The 27,537-nt window shown below is 37.5% G+C and overlaps 1 protein-coding gene across 2 annotated transcripts in view; it reads left to right on the top strand.

Moving 5' to 3' along the window:
- PALLD (palladin, cytoskeletal associated protein) overlaps nt 1-27,537 on the top strand; it is a 545,699-nt gene that overhangs the window by 218,388 nt on the left and 299,774 nt on the right. For both annotated transcript variants that reach the window (XM_020997846.2, XM_020997845.2), the window contains exon 3: nt 18,889-19,067. In XM_020997846.2, the coding sequence (XP_020853505.1) occupies nt 18,889-19,067 (179 nt within the window). The remainder of the gene's footprint in view (nt 1-18,888; nt 19,068-27,537) is intronic.

Genomic DNA, 27,537 nt, shown 5'->3' with positions numbered 1-27,537 from the left:
CTAGCTATCACGATGATGATAATGATGATGATGATGATAATGATGATGATGACATGACAGGAAGAGGCCATGGAAGTGACTCTGGGCTATTGGAAACTAGGTCAACTGAGCACAACTCTGACAGGACCTAATAAACTCAGTTCTTTGAGCCCAGCCAAGCTAAGAATGGAGAGACTCATTACCATAACCACCATGAAGTTGGGAATTTTTTTTTGGTCACCACAACTCATGAAATCATGTGCTAAGGACTCAAAAGGTCACAATCAGTACTAGTGGATGGAGTTCTCATATCACTTAAATCACATATCTTTTGAATAATAAAATAGTAAAAAATAAAAGCACATGTATACTAAATACTACTTTGTATGGTGATCACAAGAAGCTACAGGAAATGTTTTACATCTTTTTTTTTAAAAAACTGACTAAAATAATTTTAAACTTGGTGAGTTTTTTTCCCCCAACACAATTTCAAATGATAAACTAAAACTGAAAATTAATAGTGCCATATAGGGAAAAGGGAACAAGCATTTATTAAGCACCTGCTATGTGCCAGGCACTGTGCTAAGGGCTCTGCAAATATTATTTGATGCCATACAGATCATCAGAGTTGGGATAATTTTTCTTGAGCAAAGAAATTGAAAGAAACATGATTTGGTGGCAGCATTATCTAGCAGGGTCTTCAGTCTTTTCACTAGGAATTCATAGGAAGCTGGATTAGATGATTGCCAAGGACCCTTCAGCTCTAAATCTATGATTTATGAATTAGATCTTCCATATTAGTCATCAGCTCCCTTTCCATTTCTCATGGTAGAGTAAGGGTTGGAGACTTTGGTGACATCTGTTAGCCACATTGCCCTCCCCCCAGGGATGCTCTCAGGAGCCACAGGAAAGCAAGGGAGAGAGGGTGAGGCAATGGAAATAGGTCAGGTGAGACTTTTAAAGCTATCGATATTCTTCAGGCTACCTGGGGGATTATAATATGCAGCACAAAGCTCTAAGCATGGAACGTGGTTTTAAAAACACCATACGAGCTGATATAGTACAAAGAGCACCAAATTTGGAGCCAGAGGATCTTTGTTCAAATCCAAGTTCCTGAATGAACTAGGGTCAGTCATTTCATTTCCCAAGACCTTACCTTCCTCCACTAAAAAATGAGAAGGTTGAACAAGATTGATGTACAAGACCCCCTGTAACTCTAAATCTCATGTCACATATATTCTCCTATACCTACATATATAGCCATCACCATCAGTGGCATCAACTCCAGATCCAAAAGACAATGAGTGATACATGCAGATGTGTGTTTTCATTTGTTATGCAAGCAAACAGCATACCACTGGTAAACAAGGGGAGAAAATACTCAAGCACACAATCAGTAATGTACTTTTTTTGCTTCTTTTTGGCACTCCTGAGAAGGCATTTGATGGGTTTCCATGTTTTGTTGTTGGTTCTGTTTTGAGGAGGGAGGGGGATTTTGTAAGTGGTAAAGATAATTTTGAAGCCAAGTTGAAATGCTTGTATTTTATGAACTCCCAATGTCTTTTGGGGATGAATGGCATAGATAAAAAGGGACGGAATTTGATCCGAAACATAGGGCTTCTAATTGTGATCTGAATGCAGAAAAATTTTATTTTGTCATAATGAAATCCATGTGATAATTGAGATTATATATTTGGAGCTGAAATGGAGTTTGGAGGTCATATAGTCCAACCACATTATTTTACAAATAAAGGCCCAGAAAGGTCAAGTAACTTGCCCAAGTTCCCACAGGTAGTAAATAGCAGAGCTAAGGTTCAAATCCAAATCTTCTGCAACTAAATCCTGTTCTCTTTCCTTTGCTCCTCACTGCCATTTAATTTCTCAACCACAAGGGGAAAAGCACCATTATGTGGTCATAATGCTAAATATAACAAAATAAGAAAAATGAGCTGAGAAATGCTTTTAGATATATTCTCTTAAAACTCAACTGTGGAAAGAGACCTGTTTCTCACTATTCACCACACCACATAGCTCCTCCTGCTAGTTCCTTTCTGAACTCTGCACACACAGGAGAGAAGTGCACTGACCTAGCCAATTGTCATGGCAGACTGGATTTGCTTTTTCTATACATTTAAAAAGTTAGTAGTTGATTATAGCATTTCAGGGAGGGGAAAGGAAATCATCCTGTGAGTTACCTTGTACCTGGTGCTTAATAAATATGTGTTGATTTGAAATGATCTGTGTTCACAGTCAAGATGCCTTTCCAAAAGACCAATTCCTCAAGCAGCAGGAAGAGCATGTCCTCCTAGGGTTTTTTAATATCTGAAGTCATGTGTTCATCCCATTACTCTTTGTGTACTCGAATATATTCTGAAAATTAAAAAAAAAAGTTAAATGAAAGTACTCTCCCTTTTTAGGTGGGCTAGTCTGGGCCATACTTAAGGGTCCAACACATCACCATAATTCCTTTACTAAAGTTTCATTGGAACCATTTATTCTTGCCCTTACATCTCAATTATTTTGGTTCTCCCTGAAGTGCTGAACCCTGGGTGTATACATTAATAGAAAGGAAAGGAACTAAAAACCAGAAGAAACTGTTTAGAGAAGTCATGGCCTGAGAAAGGGGTTGTCTCAACCTTAGTTTGAAAAAAGAAAAGGGAAAAATTCCCTTTACCCATGGTTATTGGCTAACCATGCTCATTTCACTCTAACAGTCCAGTTTCTTTGTGGTTCCTGAAGGACAACACTAGCTGTGTTCCAATGCCATGACTTCATGTTTGCAGCCATTTGGTTTCACCTTTGAGCCTGAGAACACTTGGGGAGAAGGCCAGGCAGAGGAGAGCAAATTCAGCCAAATTTTCTTCAATCCTTAAGTAGACACCATCCAGATCTAAAAGACAGAAACTCCACTCCCTGCCCTAATAAACTCTGGCTGGCATTGCCTCAGTGGAGACTTTAGCTAGTCATGTAGGCCAAAAGGTGGATTAAATTGAATCTTGGGAAGGCTTAAGTGCCAACTTATTTTAAAAGATATGAATTTTTCACCCTTATTCCTCTCTCTCTCTCTCTCTCTCTCTCTCTCTCTCTCTCTCTCTCTCTCTCTCTCTCTCTCTCTCTTTCTCTCTCTCCCTCCCTCCCTCCCTCTCTCTCCCTCCCTCCCTTCTCAACCCCCTTATCAAATAAATCATGGTTAGCTGGCAGAACAACAAAAAAAGGCTAATGGGAGTACAGGGACTCTTGAGGTCCCGACAAATGAATTAGTGAGAAATTTAGATAAAGTCTTCCATGCGTTGACTTAAAGGGTAAGATGTTCCACTGATGAGGAGGAAGTTGTAAGAAAGCCTTCAGTTTAATTACCTGTCAAGAGCAAAGACATTACTGCTGGGCTATCGAAGAGTTCATGTGTTGGGTTTCACATGGTTTTCTCTTAATTCTATTGAGTGGAGAGACCATATGTAGCAGCTGCCTCTTTTTCCTAGTTAAGACTGGAGTCCTCCAGGGCTTCATAATTCTCAATAACCATCCCATCTCTTGCAAAATCTGCATTAGCATGGAAGGTTGACAGCATTATTCAATAAAACATTGGCCGTTTTATCTTCTTTTGTGTGCAATCCAAGTTTCAACAATAACTAATAACCATCTGCAACTGTAACTGTAGCAGCAGAATAGCTAAATGCACACCTCTGGCTAGTTTATGGCTGCAGTTTCTCATCCTGTGTATCTATAAACCGTCCTTCTCCCCATTCTTTGATGACTTGGAAGCAGTCAGCACATTTTTCATGACATCGAGGTAACTTTGAAGTGCCACTTGTCAGGACTTGCCATGATTCTTGTTTCTCTCTGGCAGAAAGTGGTTGGTAGGGAATCTCCATTCTAACCATTATTTCCTTAAAGAGCCCAGGAATGAGTGATGAAATAAAGAGTTTGTTTACCTCTTTCCCCGATGCACTCCTGAAATTACTCTTACCTACTTATGAGGCTGAACTACATTTGCAAATGGTCTCAAAAGTCTACTTAAGCCAAAACCAGGCCTTCCTAAGTTTCTTTTGCAGTGAGCTAACTGCCTCAAAGGGGAGGAATGTCCTCTACTATGGCAAAATGGTGCATCAAAAAACATAATAAGATGTTACAATGAACAGTCAAGGATGAATGAGAGGTTGCAATGAGGTGCTATATGTTCCAACTTTGATCCCTCTCTAAGGAAATGATATATCTATTTGGAATATGGAAAACTTGAAGAAATCATCCCAAATTTAAACAAGTTCATACAGCATAGCAATTTAGTTTGCAACTTTAGTGTGCATTTATCAAGCATCTGCTTTGTGTATGATGGGTATGAGCAGGATACAACACATTAATAAGGAAGTACAAATAGAAACTAGAGTAAAAGATACTGCCGAATAAACCTCTAATCAAAAAAAGATGATGGACTAGTCTTGTGATGAATGCTGTGAACAGTTTCTGGGTACATTTGTTATTCTCACAGCAACAGAAAAGAGAGGAAGGCCCCAACACTTGGGATAGACTCACTGTGGATAGATTCTGGGAGGAAATAGACAAATGATATACAGGATAGATGGGCTGTGATCTGCATTACGGAAAGGATCATCTTCATCCCTAAGATCATAAATCCATTTAAATATTTGAGTATATAGAATTCACTATGTTAGTCCTGGTTATACAAACACAAATGAAGTAGGTCCTGCCTTCAGGAAAATCACATTCTACTATTATGGGCTTCACTCACTTCATAGTTTCTATTTGTCACTTTTTCACCTTGGGGGTGATAACTTGCGTAGTTGTCACTGAATAGAACAGAACAGAAGAGTCATACAATCTGGGCCCATTAGAGAATTATGTTATGAGGCATGACATATGGTACCAATGTTACATAAGTAGACAATGACCACTTTTTTAGTGATCATTTTAGATATGTTTTTGTCCTTTCTTCTTCCTTAGTAGATAATATAAACTCTGTGGATTGCTATGACCAAAATTTGGTCCATGAATTTGGTGATGACATGAATAAAGTTGATAACAGGAACATCAAGAGAAAAACTGGTTAGCCATGAGTCTGTTTTGGGTTCCAAAATCTCTCTCAACATTTCCTGGTCTTTGGATTTGAAATAGTTGATCTCTTTATTGGTCTCTTATGGACATCAAGGTCAAAGTACATCTGTTGTCCATACAGATTTTGCTATTGGTCTTCAAGTCAAGAACTCAAGTTACAGCCACAGTAAATTTAGACAGGGACCTAGTTTCAGTTTGCCTGTAAATTCAGATGACAGAATAAACATGGTGTGTCCTGTGGTTAATGTGAACACATGTAAAAAGGTAAGGAGTCATTGGTAGAAAGATAATGAAGACTAAACTAATTAACAAATTAATTTATGTTTAGTTTTGGGTATATAAGATGCTATTTTTGCAGATGGCTCTCATTTGATCTTAAGCAAAAGCAAATCCATCTTTGGCACAAGCTGCCATTTTCTTCTTGCGTTTCTCAAAACTCATGCTGTTACTAGAATAGTAGTACTATCCCTTTGAGACAAAGGCATATATAAACATTGCATTGCTTCATCAGTGGTCTCTAGGGTTCCTTCCTTTCCATCCCTCTGTTCCATTATAATACCACTCAAGGCACTCTTTTCTGGAGTTAGTCTCATTCATGAAGTTTCATGAAGCCATGTGTTTGCTGGTTTTGTAGGGATAGGGAAGGCGAGGGAGAAATTGGGTCCTGAAATTTGCCATCTTTTCATTATAGCTAGCATGATGATGAACCTCTCCAGAAATGACAAATCATCAGTTTTACAGGAAAAGTATAGACAGAAATCTTTTTACATACTATTTTGTTTTTCTTTATGAGCATAAGTGACTGTCCTTTGAAACCAAAATGTTTCTCAAGGAGAGAGCTAATGGCAGGGTTTGGGGTGGAGGGGAGAGGAGAAGAGAAGGGGAAAGATTTATTGGCCTTCAAAAAAATTTTTAAAACCTTTATGTTCCCATACCGTTATCTCTTAATTAGCATAGTTTGGGAATGTTCATCACATATTTTCTTTTAGTTTTCAACATTCACTTTTATAAGATTTTGAGTTCTAAATTTTTTCCTCCCTCCCTCCCTCCCTCTCTCCTCCTCCCTTCCCAAGATGGCAAGCAATATGATATAGGCTATACATGTGCAGTCATATTGAACATATTTCCACATTAGTCATGTTGTGAAAGAAGAGGCAGAATAAAAGGGGAAAACCACCAGAAAGGAAAAAAAAAAGAAAATATTTGCTTTAATCTGCATTCAGATTCCATAGTTCTTTCTCTGGATGTGGATAGCATTTTCCATCATGAGTCTTTCGGAATTGTCTTAGATCATTGTAGAAGAGATCTGAGACTGGCTAAGTCTATCAAAGTTGATTATCACAAAATGTTGCTGTTACTGTGTACAATGTTCTCTTGGTTCTGCTCATTTCGCTCAGCATCAGTTCATGTAAGTCCAGGTTTTTCTGAAGTCCACCTGCTTATCACTTCTTATAGCATAATAGTATTTCATTATATTCATATACCACAACTTGTTCATTCATTCCCCAATTGATGGGCACCCCCTCGATTTCTAATTCTTGGCCATCACAAAAAGAGCTGCTATAAATATTTTTGTACATGTGGGTCCTGTTCCTTTTTTATGATCTCTTTGGGATACAGACCTAGTAGTGGTATTGCTAGATCAAAAGGTATGCACAGTTTTATAATCCTTTGGGCATAGTTCCAAATTGCTCTCCAGAATGGTTGGATCAGTTCACAACTCCACTAACAATGTATTAGGTATTCCAATTTTCCCACGCCTTCTCCAACAATTAGCATTTTCCTTTTTTGTCACATTAGCCAATTAGATAGGTGTGATGCAGTACCTGAGAGTTGTTTTGATTTGCATTTCTCTAATCAATAGTGATTTAGAGCATTTTTTCCATATGACTATAGATAGCTTTAATTTCTTCATTTGAAATGTTCATCAACATTTAGCCATTAAAAATAGCTATTAAACTTTGTTCTATTATGATGATGTGTTTAAATTCTAATTCACAAAAGATTTTATAATAAAATAACATAACAGTAATGAGCAATTAGGTGGCACCATAGACAGAGATAAAGTATTGGACTAGGAATTAGGAAGACCTGAGTTCAAATCCTGCCTCAGACACTTCCTTTAATTACATGACCCTTAGAAATCATTTAACTTCTCTCAGCCTTGGTTTGCTCAAATGGGGATACCAATGGCACCTACCCTATAGAGTTGCTGTAAAGATCAAATGAAATAACATATTAAAGTTTTCTGCACACCATTTTATGTAACTCAAGTGTGGTATGACTTAAAACTAAGATGGACTGATGTGATAAGATCTGCACTTACCATTTGAATACATTGGAGGGGGGATTTGCAATGATTTTACTGGTATAGAGAGCTCCTTGTGGGAAATTCCCTTCACTGATATAAACAAGCAATTCCTCTTCTCTTTATGGTCTTGGAGAGCATATTATTAGAGCATGTGAAAGGTTAAGTGTCTTGCCCATAGTGATGCAACCAGTATGTATCAAAGATAAGATTTGAATCTAGGTCTTCTCACCTATAAAGCCAGTCTTTTATCCACTCTACCATACTGCTTATTAGAATGAATTTTGCTGATCAATTTGTAAACCAAAATAATTCTGTCAATGCTTCTTTTTTTTTCTTGGCATAAAAAATAGTAACTAAACAATGGATAGCACCTATGTGTGCTAAGCCTGTAGAATGGGTCTTTTTCCATTTACAAATTGATTTGTATTTCATAAAATGAGTCACTATTTAGCAGTGACTTTACGTAATTTTAATGCTTTGAATTCTACCAGATGCATATTTCAGTCCTATCACACCATCCTGAAACCCTGCTCCCAAGGTCATGGGGTGGAGGGACAGATATCCCTGAAAGAAAGTTTCCATAACCTTAAGAATGCCCAAGAAGGGAACCAAGTGCTGCCTTGATCACATACCAAGGTTTTCAAACAGCTGCAGTCCCTAACTTTTGGTATTCTGCAGCAACTTTTTAATTCCTAAACTAAATCACTCCTTGGTTTTCAGTCAGCCTTGGCCTCACATATCTAAGCCAGTTTGAGGCAAACCAAAGTCAGCTGTTATTCTTCGTCTGTCCCTGGAATGTGGAAAGCTAGGAATTAAATTTTGCACTTGACATATACAATAGCTTCTCATATTTCCACCCTACAATACCCTAGTGGAATATCTTAGTTGAGGAAATACCACTATCTTATTGTGAGACCAGCACATGACCTTTCATACCGACTAAATTCCTAAGGGGACAAAAACCTTTATAGCTACTAAATTCCTGAGGAGAAAAAAACCTCCTGCAATGGAAGTAAAGAAGAAGAAGATGAAGGGGAATGAGGTTCCCTCTGGAATTCCATTCCAGAACTCTATGTTCACCAAATATTCTAAAAGAATAGGTCATTTTAAACCAGTTCTAAATGTGGGAATGTAGTTACACATGAAAAGGTCTATTTTATTGTATTCTGAAACTGTGACCATCTGTCTTGCTGGAAGTGACCGTTCATGGGACCAATTACAATGCTAATCAGCATAGAAGTTTTAACTTGCCTGGTGCCTTAAACATGGGCCAATTTATCTCTGTTTAGGCAACACAGTGGCCCTCCACTCTTGGGCAGTCAATATAATAGTTCCAGACTTAGTGTGGACATGTAACAGCCATTGGCCCTACCATAACTCAGAACTCCCAGTCTCAAGGAATACACCTGCCACAGCCTTGCCACAGTAGTAGGGATTAAAAGCATGTGCCACCATACCCAGCCAAATGGTGCTATGTTACACTAGACCATTTAGCTCTAAGTTCTTCTGTTTTAACCAATCATTGGCTAAGTCTTGTCACTACATTCATAATCCCTCTTGAATCTGTTCCCTTCTTTCTACTTATATATCACCACCCTAACTCAAACCTTCAACACTTCTCACCTAGACTATTGTAACAAGCTCTTAATTGGTCTACTTACCTTTATTCTCTCATCTGTCCAATCTATCATCCATATATCTGCCAAAATGATATTCTTCAGGCACTGGCATGATTACATCAACCTCCTCCTTAAAAAGCTAAAGTGGATCTTTATTACTTATAGAATCAAATACAAACACTGTTCAAAATATAAAGCCATTTACCATCTAGAGCCTTTTTACACATTACTTCATTTCACATGCTCTGCAGGTTATCTCCCATAATTTAGAATGTGAGTTTTTTGAAAGCCAGGACTGTATTGTTTTTCTATTTGTTTCTCCAGCCCTTAGCATGGTGACTGGAACACAATACTGTAAGTACTTCATAAATGGTTGGTAAAGATAATTGATTTTTTCCACTATCGATTAGACAAATGAAAATTAAAACAACTCTGAGGTACCATATTACACCTATCAAATTGGCTAACATGGCAAAACAGAAAAATGATAAATGTTGGAGAAGGTTGGTGGAATTGTGACTGATCCAACCATTCTGGAGAGCAATTTGGAATTATGCCCAAAGGGCTATAAAACTGTGCATATCTTTTGATCCAGCAATACCACTACAAGGTCTGTATCCCAAAGAAATCATAAAAAAGGGGAAAAAACCCACATGTACAAAAATATTTATAGCAGCTCTTTTTGTGGTGGAAAAGAATTGGAAATTGAGGAGGTGCCCATCAATTGGGGAATGAATGAACAAGTTATATACCATTACGAATGTAATGGAATACTACTGTTCCATAAGAAATGATGAGCAGGCAGATTTCAGAAAAATCTGGAAAAAACTTACATGAACTGATGCTGAGGTAAAGTGAGCAGAACCAGGAAAACATTGTATACAGAAACAGCAACATTGTATGATGACCAGCTTTGATAGACTTAGCTCTTCTAAGCAATGCAGTGATCTAAGGCAGTTCCAAAAGACTCATGATGGAAAATGCTGTCTGCATCCAGAGAAAGAACTATGGAGTTTAAATGCAGATCAAAGCATATTATTTTCTCTTTTGCTTGTTTTTTCTTTCTCATGGTTTTTCCCTTTTGTTCTGATTCTTCTTTCACAGCATGACTAATGTGGAAATATGTTTAACATGATTGAACATATATTAGTATATTGCACTATATCAGATTGCATGCTGTTTTGGGGAGGGGGAAGAGGAGGGAGGAGGAAAATTTAGAACTCAAAATCTTATAAAAATGAATGTTGAAAACTAAAAATAAATTAATCTTTAAAAAAGATTATCAATTTTTATCTACCAAATTGATTTGAAGCACATTTCAAAATGTATTTATTAGTTAAAATTTTAAAACTTTTAATCCCTTTTTTACCAGTTTGATAACAATAGATGAAAGAGTCGATTAAATCCATCAGCTACTTTCATACCAAGACTCTGTGGTGTTTAACATCTCTTATTAAAGTGTTTATAGTGCCCTGTCCAAAAAAAGACAATGATTCTCTTGAAAATTTTAAATCTTTTGTATTTCTATTTTTTGTCATCTTTCTTTGGAAATGTACCCATTTTTACTGAAAAGAGAAGAGAAGTCAATTCAACAACCAATATTTATTCAGTACCTACTATATACAACACACTGTGATTGGTGCTGGGGATAAAAAGACAATACAATGATCTCTTCCTTTGAGGACTAAGCTTTTAAAAGCTTTTAGGTAATGTGGTTTCTTCTGCTTCTCCATAATCACTGCACAAAAAAAGTCACAGAATCTTAAAGTCAGAAGACCTTCAGAAGCCATGTAGTCCAAGTTTTATGTCCCTTCTATCTAACCTTACCACTGAACTTGTAAAATCACCCTTCCTTTTTTAGCTATAACAGACCTTACAGATATCTAGTTCAACTTCCTTATTTTACAAATGAGGAAACTGAGGCTATAAATGTTAAATCATTTGCCCAGGGTCCCTTATTTGGTAATAAATGAGACTAGATTGAATGTTTCTAGATTCCTGGATATTTTCATTTTTAAAATCAATTATTTACTTACTCAAAGACTTTGAAAATCAGATGTTATTCATAATAAAATTTCTGGAGAAATGAAGATTAATATTTAGAGATTAAACACAAAATTGTATTTTTCTGCTTTTCCAAGCTAGGTCCATAGTCAACTCTCATAAGAAAATTATAAAGTAATCTGTGACTAAATTATAGAGGACCTGGGTGCTCAATAACCATATCAAGGTTACTGTGCAAAACTAAAATATTTTCTAACTAATTATATAGAGCACAAAAGCCTGTTTTTAAGCAGTTTATTTTATTCTAGTAGTGGTCATATCATATTTCTTCTCCTTAAATTTTTCCTTACTTTAACTTCAATTCCAGTTCTAAAGCAACTATTTCCACTTCCTAGTGATTTTAAGCAAATACCCACAGTACAGCCAGATTGTACATCAGTGGAAATGTTGGATTGTTTCTCAAGGTGGCCATATTAGTCACCATGTTGCTCAATATTGTTAATATTCTCAGACAAGAATCTCTGTGTTCTTCCCTGTACACTAGACTGTAAATATGAATTCCTTTGGCAAATCTATATCTTTCTTTCTCAGCTGGTGTTTGTTTACTTTCTTATTAGGTTTATATCCCTAACATCAGCCTTAACAAACTCATTCTCAATATCACCAACTCTTTACTCTTCAGGAGGCTTATTATCTAATGTATAAGTTTATTGGTCCTTTCCTTCAGCTTCTTTCTTTCTGCTACCTCAGAAGCCTTCTACTCTGATCCTGTCATCTTGCAGAGTAGGAAACTTAGGCCCAAGGATGTTGTGATTTACACCAGGTTATCTAGGCAAGCAAAAGAACTGCTATTTGAACCCATATCACCTTATTGTATAACCAAAGTTGGTTTCTCCCCCTCTTTTCTTTCAATGAAAATATGAGCAGCTACAGATGCGACATGTGGAATTGTTGTCAGATGAGGTTATTTGGTCAGTTAGTTTTGCTTAATTGTTTTTCTTTGGTATGAAGGAGGATTTAGTCAGGGCACAGGAGATGTCAAGAAATGCCTGTAGTATAAAAACTCAATAATCTTTTATTAAAAAAATGCATTAAAAATAAATTAAATGAGCAACAAGAATGTAGTACAGGAAAAACTCCTGGCAGTCATACATATAATCACAAGACACAACTTTCACTTCTTTTCTAAGAAATTTGTATTAAATACTTTGAATCTCTTACCAGAAAACTGATAGAAATAGGACCATCAAGAAATTTCACTAAACAACATGATTGTAACAAAAGCCACCAACATTATTGTGGAGTCTAAATTTGTTGGTGTCTTGGAATGAGAATTAGGTTTTCATCCTTAATTTACCAGGTGAGAAATTAGTTAAGTTTGACTTCCACTTTATCTTGCATATTCTCTTAACCTTATTTCTATACTATAGAATCCCTTTATTCTTTCTTTTGGAATATCACTTTGTAGGTTTAAAAAAAAAAGCTTCTGTTTCAGGACCTCAGTTAGGAGGAAGCCATTGTATCCTTAGACAGCCCTCCCTAATTTTGGACAGCTCTAACTGGCAGAAAGTTTTTCCTATATTTGGCTCTTTATAACCAACATTCACATACGCACACCCCATTTCTGATTTTGCTCCCTAGGGCCAGACAGAATAAGTCTGATAGCTGTCATGCACCTTCCCCCCACCCCCAGTCTTCTCTGCTGCTGGCTAAACATATCAAGTTCTTTCAATAGTTCTTCTTATGGCATGGACTTTACCATTCTGGTTGTCTTCCTCTGGATATTCTCAAGCTTGTTGAGGTCCTTTCTAAATAGTAGCCACTAGAATTGAACACAGTGCACCACATAGGCTCTTACCAGGGTAGAATATAGGAAGACTATATTTTCCTTACTCCTGGAAGCTCTGCCTGTCTTCCTGCAGCCCAATAGCACATTAACTTTTGTTGACTGCCACAGACTCACCTCAAGTTAAGCTTGTGATCTATCAAAATCCCCAGATTTTTTTTTCCAAACTGCTAACTATATCTCTCATGTCTTGTACTGGTGAAGTTGATTTTTGAACCCAAGTGTGAGAAAAGAGAATACTAAAATTGGAAAGAACCACAGAGATTATATAAAGCAGTAATATAGTTGCAACAGGATTAAATTGGTAGAGGTAGAGGTGTTATATAAACCATAATTCAGAAGAAAGATCATCATCATTATCACCATGTTAACAAAGCAAATATTTGTTTAGCTCCTACTATATAGTTAATTATGTAGCACTTTTAAGGTTTGCAAAGTGCTTTATAGCTATTATATCATTTTATCTTAACAGAAACCTAAGGAGGTAGAGACGTGCCACTTTATCTTCCATTTTACAGAAGAGGAAATTGAGACAGACAAGCTAAATGACAACTTGCGTCTGAGCTCTGATTCGAATTCTGAACTTCCTGGCCCCAGTGTCAATGCTCTAATCATTATGTTACCTAGTTGTCTATGTATCTAGCACTATATGCTATCTACAGTTGATACAAAGGGGTATAAAACATGGTTCCTGCTTTCAAGAAGGATACGGTTATTGTACAACTAAAGACAGTAAAATCTATGGTGGAAGAATGAAAAAGTAGGCAATAGCACAGAGGAAAGCAGAACACAGATCTCCAGAGGGGAAATGGAACCCTCTTCCTATTGCATGACCCTGCATTGTTATAGCTATAAAATTGGGTGCAGTTTTATCTCAGGAACATTGGCTGAGCTGATGCAGTTTGACACAGAATAACTGTTTTTTGTTTTTATGTTCAGATTTGTTGGAACATTTATCGTTTGAGATTTTTGTTTTCTTTTTTCTTAGGTCATACCTTATCTTCTCAAGTTTTAATGGTATAAAACTGGGTCTTTTACTGAACTTAATGATCCATTACAATCTGCCTTTCCAATAAAAGTCATCCTTCAGTTTTACAGTTTGCAATGAACATAAATGTCTTGTGTGTATTATTTTTTTTAATTTTTTTGTCTGCCTTGGTATATGACTTTTTGCTTATTTGAGGCACCAGACTAAGAATGAAGATAAATGACCCTCAGCAATTCAATTAACCCCCTTGAACCTCAGTTTCTTCATCTAATGAAGGGGGTTAATACCTTTAGTATCTGTCCTACAGGGATGTTGTGAGATACATGGATATACAGAAATATTTACCTCTTCTGTCTTTGTTGAGAAGGCTTAGGGAGAGTAACAAGAACTGTTTATATTGATACTTCACAATTTACTTAGGGCTTCCTCTCAAAACAGTCCTGTGAGGTAATTAGCACATGTAGCAGTATTCGTTGTTGTTGTTGTTGTATGTGGGATGTGAACTTGTTATTTCATCTTTAAGTCTGAATTCTCAATGTGGAAACACCCTTCACTTATGGAGATCAGCCACTGACCTATAATTGATTGAGGCAATTGGGTTAAGTGACTTGCCCAGAGTCACACAGCTAGGAAGAATTATGTGTCTGAGGCCGGATTTGAACTCAGGTCCTCCTGACTCCAGCGCTGGTGCTCTATCCACTGTGCTGCCCAGCTGCCCTGACTCACTGGGCTATAATTTACAACCTTCCCAAGTTGCCCAGGGTATTGAGAGATTGTGACTTGCCCATCATCTCGAAACAGGCATATGTCAGAGGTAGGACATGAACCCAGGTCTTCCTAATTCCAATGCTGGCTTTTTAGCCACTCTGCTCTGCCACCTCTCATTCCCATTTCATAGGTAAGGAAACTGGGGGCTTAAGAAAAGTAAAATGACTTGCCCAAGGTCACATAACTAGTAATAGCCTAGAGAAGGTACAATGAAGAGAGTGCTTGCTGTGGAGTTAGAGGCCTTTGGGTAATAATCCTAGCTCTACCACTTATTGCCTGTATGACTTTGAGTAAGTCACTTCACCCGAGTCTGTTTCCTCATCTGTAAATGAAGGGGTTGGACTCGATGGCCTTCTAAGATCCTTGCCAGCTATACTCTATGATTGTGTTAGCCACACTGCCTCTCCTGCCTATGCTATGTCAGTCCCCATAGGACAGAAATAAGAATGCCTAGTTTGCTACATAGGACCTAGCATTGTATTCTGTACAAAATAGATGATTAATATGTTTATTACACAAGTATGACACCAAGTATGTATGTTACGCTGGTCATATTAAATCAAATATAAAGTCCTTTGGCTCTTAAAGGCCTTCATAACCTGACCTCTTCATACTTTCCCAGTCTACTTACCCTTTACATTCCCCATCCCTTACAATCCCTTTACACACCCAGGCATGTACACACACCTCTGTGATCCAGGGACACCTGGCCTCCTTACTGCTCCATCTCTGAGGCATTTTCACTGTCTGTCTCTTTTACCTGAAATGTTCTCCCTCCTGATCTCCTCTTTATGGCTTTCCTGATTTCCTTCAAGTCCCAATTATAACCCCACCTTCTAAAAAAAAGCAATAAAAAATAATTTTTTAAAACCCCACCTTCTACAAGAAGCCTTTCTTGATTCCCTTTAATGCTAATGCCTCTCCTCTGAGATTATCTCTAATTTATCCTCTATGTAGCTTGTTTGTACATACTTATTTGCATGTTTTCTCCCACGTTAGATTTGGAGTTCTTTGAGGGGAGGAACTGTGCTTTTGCTCCAGCACCTAACACAGTGCCTGGCACTTAATAATACTTATTGACTGACTAACTAATAATAATAACTCACATTTATAAAGTGTTTTAAGCTGCACATGGTGTTTTACTTATCTTATTTGAGTCTCACAACAACCCTGATAAGTAAGAGCTACAGGTGCCATTATCTCCATTCTACAGAGGAAGAAACTCATGGAGGTTCAGGGACTTGTTGGAGGGGGGAGTGGATGACATAGCCAGTAAATATTGGAGGTGGATTTGAACGGGTTATTCCAACTCCCAGTCCAACACTACCCACTACCCTATACTTTCCCTCTTTTTTTCTTTAGTTTTTTCATTGCTCAGGTGGTAATTGTCCTAATTCATTACAACCACAAAGGTTGAATACTTTGAAATACTATTGGGATAGTTGATTTCCTTGTGATGAGAAGTATCAAGCAAGCAAGGAATATTAATTATGAGTCTTATGCATGCCACTATCCTAGGGACTGTGGGGGAAACAAAGAAGTGTAAGACACAGTATTTGCCTTCAGTTCATTCATTCATTCATTCAATGGGCTTTTCTTAAATGACATGGCACATGACAGGTACTAAGCCCCACTGGGGATATGAAGACAAAAACGGATACAAAAATTCCTGCAGTCACAGAGGTTATATTCTATTAGGGGAGGTTCAAAGAAGTTTAATAATTTCCTTATCAAAGTTTAGTAACTTCAGGAAATGTATAGTATAGTTGGGAACACCTTCCGTAAGTCCGTGAAATATTATATAACAATGCAAGGATTAAATCACAGACCATCTCTTGTGTTATCCTGTATGAAGGTAAATGTCATAAATCATTGCCCAAAAAGCAACAGAAACTGAGTATTACAAGTTCTGAGACAAGATTGTCATCATTGTCATCATCAACAAGAACAAAAATTAACAGCCCTACTATGAGCTAGTTATTGGTGATACAAAGAAGTATAAAATATTATTCCTCTCCCCCCCCCAGAAGTTTACAATCTGTTGTCAGAAACAGTACATATACTTAAATATATAAAGTTATGCTAATTACCAAACAAATGTTTGAATAATAAAACTATACCTGCTTTAGGACTTCAGAGAAAAGATATAAAACTCTGGCCTGGTTGAGGAAGATAGACGGTTCACTGGCCAAGGTGGACTTTGTCCTGTACCTTGAAAGATTGGTAGGATTTATATAAGTGGAAAGGAAAGGAATGGTATTCCAGGGATGTGTGCAATCCCATAGGATATTTAAAAGACAATGAGTAGATTAGAGCAGAACATACCTGTGAGAAAGAGAATTTAGGTTGGGGCCAGACTTTGGAGATCTTTGAAGGCCAAATGAAAAAGTTAGGATTTATTCTACAGCCAATGGGGAGCCATTGGAAGCTCACAAGCAAGGGAATGATATGTGTGAGAGAATATTTTAGGCAGATTGATCTGACATTTGGTGTTTAGATGGAAAGCAAAGGGGTCAGTTAGACTGTTGTAATAGTCCAAGCATGAGATAATGAGGGCTGGATTGAGATGGTAGCAGTGGGAATGGAAAAGAAACGGCAGAGAAAAATAATACAGGATTGGAAGAAAGACAACTTGAATTAGACCTTGAAATCTGGAAGTACAGTCTTCTAAGTTGACACCAAAATGTATCATAATATGTACAATGTATATATCAAAACTTCACATTATTAAAAGGATAACTGGCTGTGCTTTGCTCCTTAGCTTCCATATTTCATTCTTCTCTCCTATAAGAGGCAAATATTCATCTTTAAGAATGTCTCTAGAGGCAGCTAGGTGGTGTAGTGGGTAGAGCTCTGGCCTTGGAATCAGGGAGACCTGAGTTCAAATCCAGCCTCAGACACATAACACTTACTAGCTGTGTGACTCTGGGCAAGTCACTTTACCCCAATTGCCTCACAAAAATTATGTGTGTGTGTGTGTGTGTGTGTGTGTGTGTGTGTGTGTGTGTGTGTAATATCTCTATAAAGTTTCTGCCAAGTAGAAGTACCATATTATCAAGTCCTTTGCATTATTACCATTGTTATTATTAAGAATACTCTATTATTAGTGTAATGAAGACAGTGTGTTTGTATTATACTTCCCTGAATGTAGGGAAGGCTACAGATTCAGTCTTAAGTGCTGAATTTCCAGGAAAGGATTCCAAGACCAAAAAATTCAGTCTTAGAAGATTACTCCGGGTAAATCTCTAAGCAGTGATTAGGAACTAAATGGACAATGTTGTCAAAGGGGATTTTAGCTCTCCTGTTTGTGTCAAGAGGGAAATTCCTACATATTTCTTTTAAAATAAATTAGACTTGGCATGTTTTTAGGGTCACCACTCCATTTTCCATTTTACAAAATGAAGAAAAAAGAGAAGAGAGTTGGAAATTGGGAAATTGTGGAGGGATAGGGAAGAGGAGAGAAAGAGAGAGAGAGAGAGAGAGACAGAGAGAGAGAGAGAGAGAGAGAGAGAGAGAGAGAGAGACAGAGAGAGAGAGAGAGAGAGAGAGAGAGAGAGAGAGAGAGAGAGAGACCATATTTAAAAAAAAACAAAACCCTGAGGCCCTTGAGAGGCAGCCCCACAAGCCTCCTGGTTATTTGGGAAAGGAAAAGAGCTGAGCAGTAAGAGTGAATTACAACTCAGCTTCTGTGCCTATATAGAGTCTCCAAGGCCATTTCACCTACTAGAAACTTTTTAAAGTAACAGAAATGTGGAAGGAATTACATCTGGTATTTCTAAGCTGATTGTGTAGCCAAGTGTTAGTAGAAAATGTTCAAAATGACTGAATTTTGAAAGAAATGCTAAGGTTATCATTAGTTCCCCCTAATTATTTTCATTTACATAGTTGATTAAATTGTAATTAGGATAGGAGATATTTGTTTTACTTTCTTTTTTTCTAGTTTCTCTTTTTCTAATGATGAGAAGACAATTCTTTTTTTTGTAAAACCTTTTAAATTTTTGTTAATATTCTGTAAGACTGAGTTGTTTTGGGAGTTTGCTATCCCTTATTTTTAAATTGATATTGACTGACAAGTAAAGTCTACAAGAAAAGGTGTTTTCTGGGAAAAGACTGCACACATTTTTCTCAGAAAAGACCCAATTACACAAGAGTTCAGTCCAGAACAGATATGCTCATTGGTCATATCTGTAGTTTTATATCAAACTAGTATCTCATCACATGGCATCTGGACTTTCACTTCCACTTTATTTTTAAAATAACTGTTACTTCCTGCTGTCTCCCTCATATTCCATATGACCTACAGATGGTTCTGTGAAGGAAAAGAGCTTCAGAACTCCCCAGACATCCAGATCCAGTGTGAGAACGGAGGTCTCCATACTCTAGTCATCACAGAGGCTTTCGAGGACGATACAGGACGTTACTCTTGCCTGGCTACGAATCCTAGTGGTTCAGACACAACATCTGCTGAAGTCTTCATTGAAGGTAAGGGGAAGAGAAATATTAAAATCTTCCAAGTTAAGACTGCCTCAGTATCCTACAGCTTCCAGGCTCAAATACTTTTCTAAACTATGACCATTTTAGCACTCTGTGATCTAAATCTATTTCCACCAAGCAAACAAATGTAACCCAAGAGAATGCCTTTGAAAGCCCAATACATGTGTCCTATTTTCCTCCTTTTGATCCTCATAATTTGAAACATTTTTGGTAACATTCCCATGGATGTACATACTACAAAATATCAGGAGTTCTTTTGATCTTTCTCTAGTGAATTCAAAACAAGGTCATACTTAAAACATAATGTCTATCAACTATGTTAAATTATAGAATGCTTGGTGAAGGGGTAGGGAGTTGGAGGATTCTAGGGATAGGCAGAAGAATTCACCATTAGATGGAATATTGTAATGGGTTTTCCTATATTTTCATTAAACCCTAGGCATTTTCCTCTCTTCAATTATGGCTCTATTGTTCTCTAAAATAACATCATTTTTGGCATAGCTTAGTATTTGTAAAGTAGTGAGGGGGTGATAACCTTGAAGGCAAAGTGTGGTCCATTAAATTTATTATATCATTTTATCAACAACAATATAATTCAAAACACTTGTAACTGACCTCTCTGAAAAGCATGAAACACTGCCTTACTTAAAAAGTTCCTGAAATCAGGAAAATCCACCACATAGATTGGTCCTTTGCCTGGTAATTGGTTGCCTTATAAAATTTAATAGTTAAAGTTCAGGAAGAAAAGGGAAGTCCCTAAAGTCACCATTACTTGAATTTTGAACTTTTCACCAGATAATTGCCCTCAGAGTTTTTCATTCTCTTTTGAAAAAAAAAAGGAATAGCAAATATTCAGAAATGAACTTATTTAATATCCTCATTTGTATATCCTCTAATACTAGCCTTCTAAGGTCAGGCAAGAAATATTTTCCTTCTAGAAATAACAACTGCCTTTGCCCAGCGTTTATGCTTGGCCTGTGCGTTGCGCCTTTAATAAAAGACTTTTTAGCTTTGTCCTGGGAAACCAGAGAGTGGATGTCATGTACTATCAATGAAGTCCACACATGAGGTTGAGAGATAGCTTGGGTATTGGCCTTGAGAGTTCTATAGGATAAAATGAACTAAATTATATTAATTCAAGTTGCTTGAAATATTGTTATAGTGTATATTATAGAATGCTAGAGAAGGTAGAGAACCTGGATTCACATCTTGGCTCTGCCACTTCTTAGGTGAGTGACTTTGAGAGAGTCACTTTCCTCTATGGACCTCTATTTCCTAAAATGAGGGGGTTGGTGTCTGGGGTCCCTTCCAACTCTTGATCTGTAATCCTATTATCCTGATGTCAGTCATCAATATGATGTAGCAGAAAGAGCCCTCAACTGCAAGAGTAATGATCTAGTTTTATTCACTTTTCTGCTAACTAGCTATGTGACCTCGACTAAGTCAAGCCTTTCTTGACCTAAGTTTCCTCAGATGTAAAATGAGGGGAAAGGGAGAAGAATCATACTAAGTCATAGAATCATGGATATCATAGATTTAGAGCCACAAGGGGATTTTAGAGGTCACCTAAATCAATCCCCTTATTATGCAGAGGAAGAAATTGAGTCCTAAAGAGATGAAGTCACTTGCTCAAGGCCAAACAGTGGCAGCACTGGTATTTGAACTCACATCCTACCTATGATTCTCCATCCAACAGTCTATTTACTGCTTCCGAAGATGACCCATAAGGGCCCTTCCAATTTCTGAAATTCAGTGAGATTTATCTGAAAATGGCTAAGATTCCTACTCTCATATTGCGACAAGAGCAGATATGAAGGACAGAGTCTTGAAATCATACATAGTATGACCAGTTGCCTAATGAATTAAAATGCACCAAAAGACACCTCTATACCACAGCTGTCAAATGGAAGCATATTAATATACCAACAGTAGACTTTCTTGGGCTGAAATTGATTCTACTGTCTTCTTCATGCCATGCCATGGCATGTGTACCTTTCTGGCCCTGGCTACTTTCCACTTCTACTTTTAGTAAGAATAATTATAGCAATATTATCATTCCTAGAATGTATATGTTAATCAATTGTCCTATGGCTCCACTCACCATCCTTACTATCACCAATCCAAAACCCCACTCCAGTGGCTTGTTGTTATTCAGTTGTGTCCTACTCTTTTGTGACCCCACATTTGTCATTTCCGTCTGCAGTGGATTAAGATAAACAGAGATTAAGTGATTTGCCCAGGGTCACACAACTAGTGTCTAAGGCTGGATTGGAACTCAGGTCTTCCTGACTCCAGGTTTAGCACTCTTATCCATTGAATCATCTAGCTGCTCACACTTCATGGCTACCACTCCTTTATACATAAGCTCATGGAAAGCAGGAACTGAATTTCTATTTGTATTTATATGTTCAGCACTTATCACAAATTCGTGGCACATACTAAGTGCCTAATAACTGATTTTTTATTCATTCATTTGCAAACCTGCTATGTTGAACTTCTTTATTTTTATTTTTTGCCTTCTTCTATAATCCTGAAGCATCCAGTATTGGTAAGTAGATTCAGGGAATCTAAGCACAGAGCATTTTTCATTGTTGCATCTAGTACTTCTAAATGAAAGCTAAAGACAGTCTGTTTTATGATGACTTGGAAAAGTCCATTCCTGTCCATCTATGTGTTGGGTCAGTTCCATACCTCCTGTGGTCCTCCAACAAAAGTATTCCCATGTGCTCTTTTCCACATGGAAGCACTGATCTGACTGCAGTTGCCAAACGACCATCAGGGGTTAGTGGCTCTAATCACTGTATACTGAGTTTAGACAGATTGAGTATGAAGAGAGTGGGAGGGAAAGGAGGAGAGGGAGATTGAACAATCCATCACATCTCTCAGGACCAAGGTTAAATGCCTTAGAAAAATGATTTAATTGGTCTTACAAAATATGCAAAATGATGTTAGACAGCCGACAAGGCTAGCATGTTAGAATCTACAAGTCCAATTATGTGAAATGTGAGAGAAGCATTGATGTTTCTCTTAGTTCTGCCCCATCACTCAAAGTGAAGACCTACTTTGCCATAATTTTCATGTTTCATTTCCGTCAGGGCTAAATTAGACTCAGATCTATTACCACTGAATTACTGTCTAAAGCACCTCTACCATTAGTGTGTCAACATAGAGTTGCACCAAATCCATCAGAGAGTATCAAGTGTGCCTTTTGAATTGGAAAACTCAAAAAACTCTCTAACAGGTCAAATTCATTAGAAACCTTATTTTTGCTCTACTTATAAAAGTCACTTTACTTAAGCCCTATTTCAGTGTCTCATAACTAAATGGAAGGAATCCTGGGTTCTTAAATACTGGTACTTTTGAAGGTTCTTGAACTGAATTGCAAGCTCTGCCAGGACACCCCAAGCTGAAAAGGCTTGGGGTATCAGCATGTCTGCCAGCTCCATGTTGTCCTCCGAGGACCAACCTAGCTAAGTTTGTAGGGGATCACTGACAATACTTGACCACCATGTGATGAACTGTTTTAGCTACAGAAATCCATTAAACAGTTGACTAAGGTGTGAAGGGGTGGCTTTATGAATAGATGGAAAGAATACCTAGGCCAAAGTAATCATAGATCTTTAAATATCTGTAGTATAAAATTCAGGCAGTTAAATGATAGGGAAACAAAATGCAATGAAAGATTGGGGAACCAATAGATATTACTGCAAAGCCAACCACAGTGCTTAGAAAAAAATTCAACTCCTTTTTTCAAATCAAATTAAGAAAAATGTGTTAAATAGAAACTCTCCACAAAGAAATGCAAGGCCCCTAAGATATTGTCTTATAAGACTAGTCTAGCTGGAGAGACAAAACCAAAAAAACTGGACACAATATTAATATGGCAAAAGTTAAATAACACTAAAAGATTTATATGAGATCAAGACAATAGAAATTATGAGATTGTATGTGATCATTTACCAGATAAAGTATGAAGACAGTAAATGCTGTTGGCACTCAGAGGCAAGTTACATTACTTTAATCAAGTATTTATTAAGCACTTTCTGTGTGATAGACACAGTCGCTATGTGATAGATAGGCATTGGGGATATAAATCCAAAGAAAGGGACAGTCCTTATTTTTAGTATATTTGATTAGGGAAGAAAACATGTGTATGTATAAGTATATACAGAACTGATATATGCCAAACAAATACAAAGTTAACACAAGAAAGGAAGGAAGGGCATTTTAAGCTAGGATGTTCAAGGAAGGTCTCATGGAGGTTAGATTTGAGTCCAGTCTTGTAGAGTAGGTCAGATTTGGACTGGCAAAGATGACACTGCAGATGAATAAGAGGCTTATCTGGTTCAGAACTAGAAGGAATCATAAAATGTCATCTATTCAAAACCCCTTATTTTACAGACAAGGAAAATGAGACCCAGAGAGGTTCAGAGACTTAAGGAGATGAACTGATATGGTATGACATGAAGAAAGGTGCAAAGGCAGAACAATTCAAGGGGTATATAACCTATGATAATTAACAAGTTGGTTGGCATCAATGGAGAAAGAATGAATTTATGGGTTTCTAACAATTGTATTTACTTGCACTGAAGTTGACTCCTTCCAGGGCAATTATTTTCCCACTCAAACTGGGATCATGAGATGGGATTATATGGCTTAAATCATTCCCATTGCTGGTGGAGCAAATTGGTACCAATGAAACTGCTCCCCTGGACCACAGTGGCCCTTCTGTAGAGCCTGAAAGCTTAGGGAGAACAGTCAAAAAAGATTGTTTAATGGTTATTATTTATATTAATAATAATATAAATTAATTTTATTTGATGATAAATGCTCTTACTAAGAGTAACCATTTATGTTTTTCCATGCTTCTGAAAATTTTGACATCATTTAGAGAATAAAGAGAAACTCTCAGATGATACGAATGAGGGGAACAGGAAATTATACTTACTGCTTCAAACTGAGAGGAGAGAATATACACAAAAGGAAATAAATTTCAAGTGAAAAAGAATGCCATTCAGTCCTCTGTCTTTCTAGATACTTGGTATTGCAAAAGTATGAGAGAGGAAAAAAACAATTCCTTGGCAGTGATCCTGAGGAAAAACTTAGTGTTATTGTTTCAGGTTGCAACCAGGTGACTGACCTTTATTATATTAGATACTTCCTTGAAAAGCTAAGGAAAAGACAGTCTGTTAACACTTGTCTCTAGCACTCCTTTACCAGAAAGGAATGTTATTCTCCACTAAGCACCAATACCCCAAAGATAGTCTAGCCCCAGACTCCTTTTCCATCTTTGTGGCCATTTTGTCAGCAATAATAAGGTAGAGTGGACAGAGTGCTCAGTTTGTAGTATCTCAGTTCAAACACTGGCTCTTCAACTTACCTAGTTCTGTGACCATGAGATAATTGTTTAATCTCTCTGGGCCTCAGTTTTTATGGCCATCAGTAAAATGAGACGGTTGGACTAAATTAACTCTAAGGTGTCAATTAGCTATAAATCTATAGTTAATTAAATATGAAAGCATCTTGAATAACTAATAGCTTTAAAAATATACTTAAAAAAACACTTCCCATTTCTCAGGGGAGAAAGAGGGAACCTTTGAGTATAGAATGTTGCATATTTTTTGCTTCACTGTTTTTCTTTATTCCAAAGAAGGATACTATGGGAATTGAGTTTATTAGGAAATAACTATGATGTAGAAGGAAAAAAAAAGAGCACCAAAATATGCTTCAAAGTTTCTGTTTTACTGCAGGAAAACAGTGTTTTAACATATTCTAGTATCAGTCACATAAATACATAGATATAATGGCCCCAGTGAAAGAAGCTAGAAGCCTTCCAACAAGTGTACTTCCCTCCTCAAGCTCAAGGGATGACGTACGTATACTAAAGAACAAGTTAGCCTGACACCTGAGATGTTGCCCTGGACAGCAGGTGCAAAGCAGATGACAAAAGGGATAAGGTAGAATGAGGGAGGAGGAAGAAATCGCCCTGTGAGAGTGTTGGCACAGATAAAGGGATTCGATCCACCACCTCCAACAGAAGCTGCCTTGTCACTTGAGATGAACATTGAGTTTTGACCAGGGGTGGGCAGGTGTGTGGAAAGCCTATTGAAGCCCTGTTTGTTCTACTTTCTTCCCCGCTCCAAAAAAAATTACCAAGTATGGCCTGTTTCTATGTATCAGCTTTTGCTGTGACTCTCAAGAAATAAAAAGAAGCAGAAATGACTCTTAAAATATATGCAAAATGACACCTCTTTTTCCAGTGCTACCTTACAAGTGTGTATGTTTTAAATATTTGATGTCAGATTAGACTAATTTATTTGTGTGCCCATGTCAACAGCAAGAGATGGCCATAGCTATCACAATATCCACTGGGCTTCAGCCCTAACCACCCTAATAAAGTCTCTTAGTAATCTCCAATGACTTCCCAGCAATCAAAGATCAAAGATCAGATAATTTATCAGACTAGGTTTGCTTCCAAGAAGTGATCTGATCCAAGCCTTCATCTTCCCTGATCTTTGCAACATTCATTACCGCTTACTACTTCCTCAGTCCTTTTTTAAAAAAATACATTTTATTGATACATTTTGTCTTTATCTGACCAGTGGCGTTTCCCATTCAGATTGAACCCTCTCTTGTGACACAGAAAAGTAATAAGCTAAACACATCCTAGCCAGGCAATGAATACAGTATTTGGTCCTAGTGGTCCCCCCATCTCTCTGCCATCAGGGAGGAGGCAAATTTCCTTATCTCTTCTCTGCAACCTCCATTAACTCAGAGTTCAACTTCTTTTTAGCTACCTGTCCATTTGCTTGAGAGTGTCAGCTCCTTGAGAGTAAGATTTTTCATTCTTTATACTTGGCTCTCTAGCACTTAGTAGAGCTCCTAGCACTCATTAAGTGCTTAATCAATGCTTGGGGATTGATTGTAGTCATCGAGCATGTTGTTCTCTTTGCTCTCTTTATTTCAATCTATATCAGTTCATATAAATCTTCCCTCATTGCTCTGAATTCCCCCTCCCAGTCATTTCTTACTGATCAATAATATTCTATTATGTTCACATAGACACACCCTCTCTTCCCTTGGTTTTTCCTCAACCTTTCTGATGGTTCCTTCACAGGTCCTTTTGCTGCCATCTTTTTCTCTTTCCCACAACCCTCACAGGCCTTCCCTGAGGCCCTCTTCTTTTCTTTTTATCCGTTCATTCCCTTGGTGATATTACCCATTCCCACAGTGACCACTACCCTGTCTATGTAAATGATCTCTAAATCTATATGTCTGGGTTCAACCTTTCTCTGAAGTCCCATCACCCATCTCCAATTTCCCTCTGGTCATTTCCACTTGTATGTCCCATTAACACTGCACACTCAATATGTCTAAAATAAAAGACATTATCTTCCTTGATTCCTCTCTGATTCCCCTGTAGCTTTAAAGATATCAACATTTTCCCCAATTACACAATTTAGAAACCTGAGGCATCGACTCCTTCATCATCTTTACTTGCCATGCCACAAACAATCCTGTCCTCTTTGTCCTTTGTGATGTCTGACCTCTTTTATTTTCATTACTATTTCCCTTATTTCCTTCTGCTTGCCTGGATTACAGACCTAGTTTTCTGCCTGATCTCTCTGCCTTTTCCTCCCACCCACCCAATTGATCCTACATATCATCATCACATAAATCTTTCTAAAACACCGTATTTATAATGTCACTCCTCTGGTCAGAAATCTTCAGTTACATATAGGACAAACTCAGTATCCCGGCTTTCCAGTAATTGGACCTCAGTTCACCTGTCTGGCCTTATTTACCACTTCTCCTAAACCAAGTGAATGCTGAACCCATTTGGCCTACTCCCTGACTCCCCCAGGTGCCTTGCACTTTCCAAACTCCATCTATTCATGGTAGATGCTATGAGTGATACAAAGATATGGTCCTTCTTTTCCAGGAATTTATAATCCATAGAGGATGTAAGCGAGGGAAGACAAATACAGGGCAGCATATGACAAGTAACACAGGAATAGTACCAAGGGCTGTCAGAGCTTAGAGAAGGAAGAGATTGCCTCCCAGTGGGGTAATTCAAGACGGCCTCAGGAAAAAGATGGCATTGGAAATAGGCCCTAAAGAATGCATTGAATTTCAAGCAGCTAAACTGGGGCATTCCTGGTCAAAAGAACAGTATGCGTAAAGTTGGGAAGAGTGGGAAAGTATAAGGTGTATATGAGGAATAATTTGCTAGAATCATAAATTATTTTTATTAATATAAGCTAACATATTTATATGGCACTTTAAGTTCTGCAAAGTGCTTGACAAATATTATTTGATTTGATCCTCACAATAACCCTCAGAGGTATGTGCTGTTTTTATCTATTTACACATGAGGAAAATGAGGTTGAGAAGTGTTAAGTAACTTGCTCAGGATCACACAGGTAATAAGTATCTGAGGAAGGATTGAATTTAAATC

This window comes from Phascolarctos cinereus, unplaced genomic scaffold (genome assembly GCF_003287225.1).
Source record: "Phascolarctos cinereus isolate Bilbo 61053 unplaced genomic scaffold, phaCin_HiC Scaffold_9;HRSCAF=440, whole genome shotgun sequence".
NCBI lineage: Eukaryota > Metazoa > Chordata > Mammalia > Diprotodontia > Phascolarctidae > Phascolarctos > Phascolarctos cinereus.
Note: the sequence above shows the minus strand (reverse complement) of the source record. Positions and strands in the feature narration are given on the sequence as shown.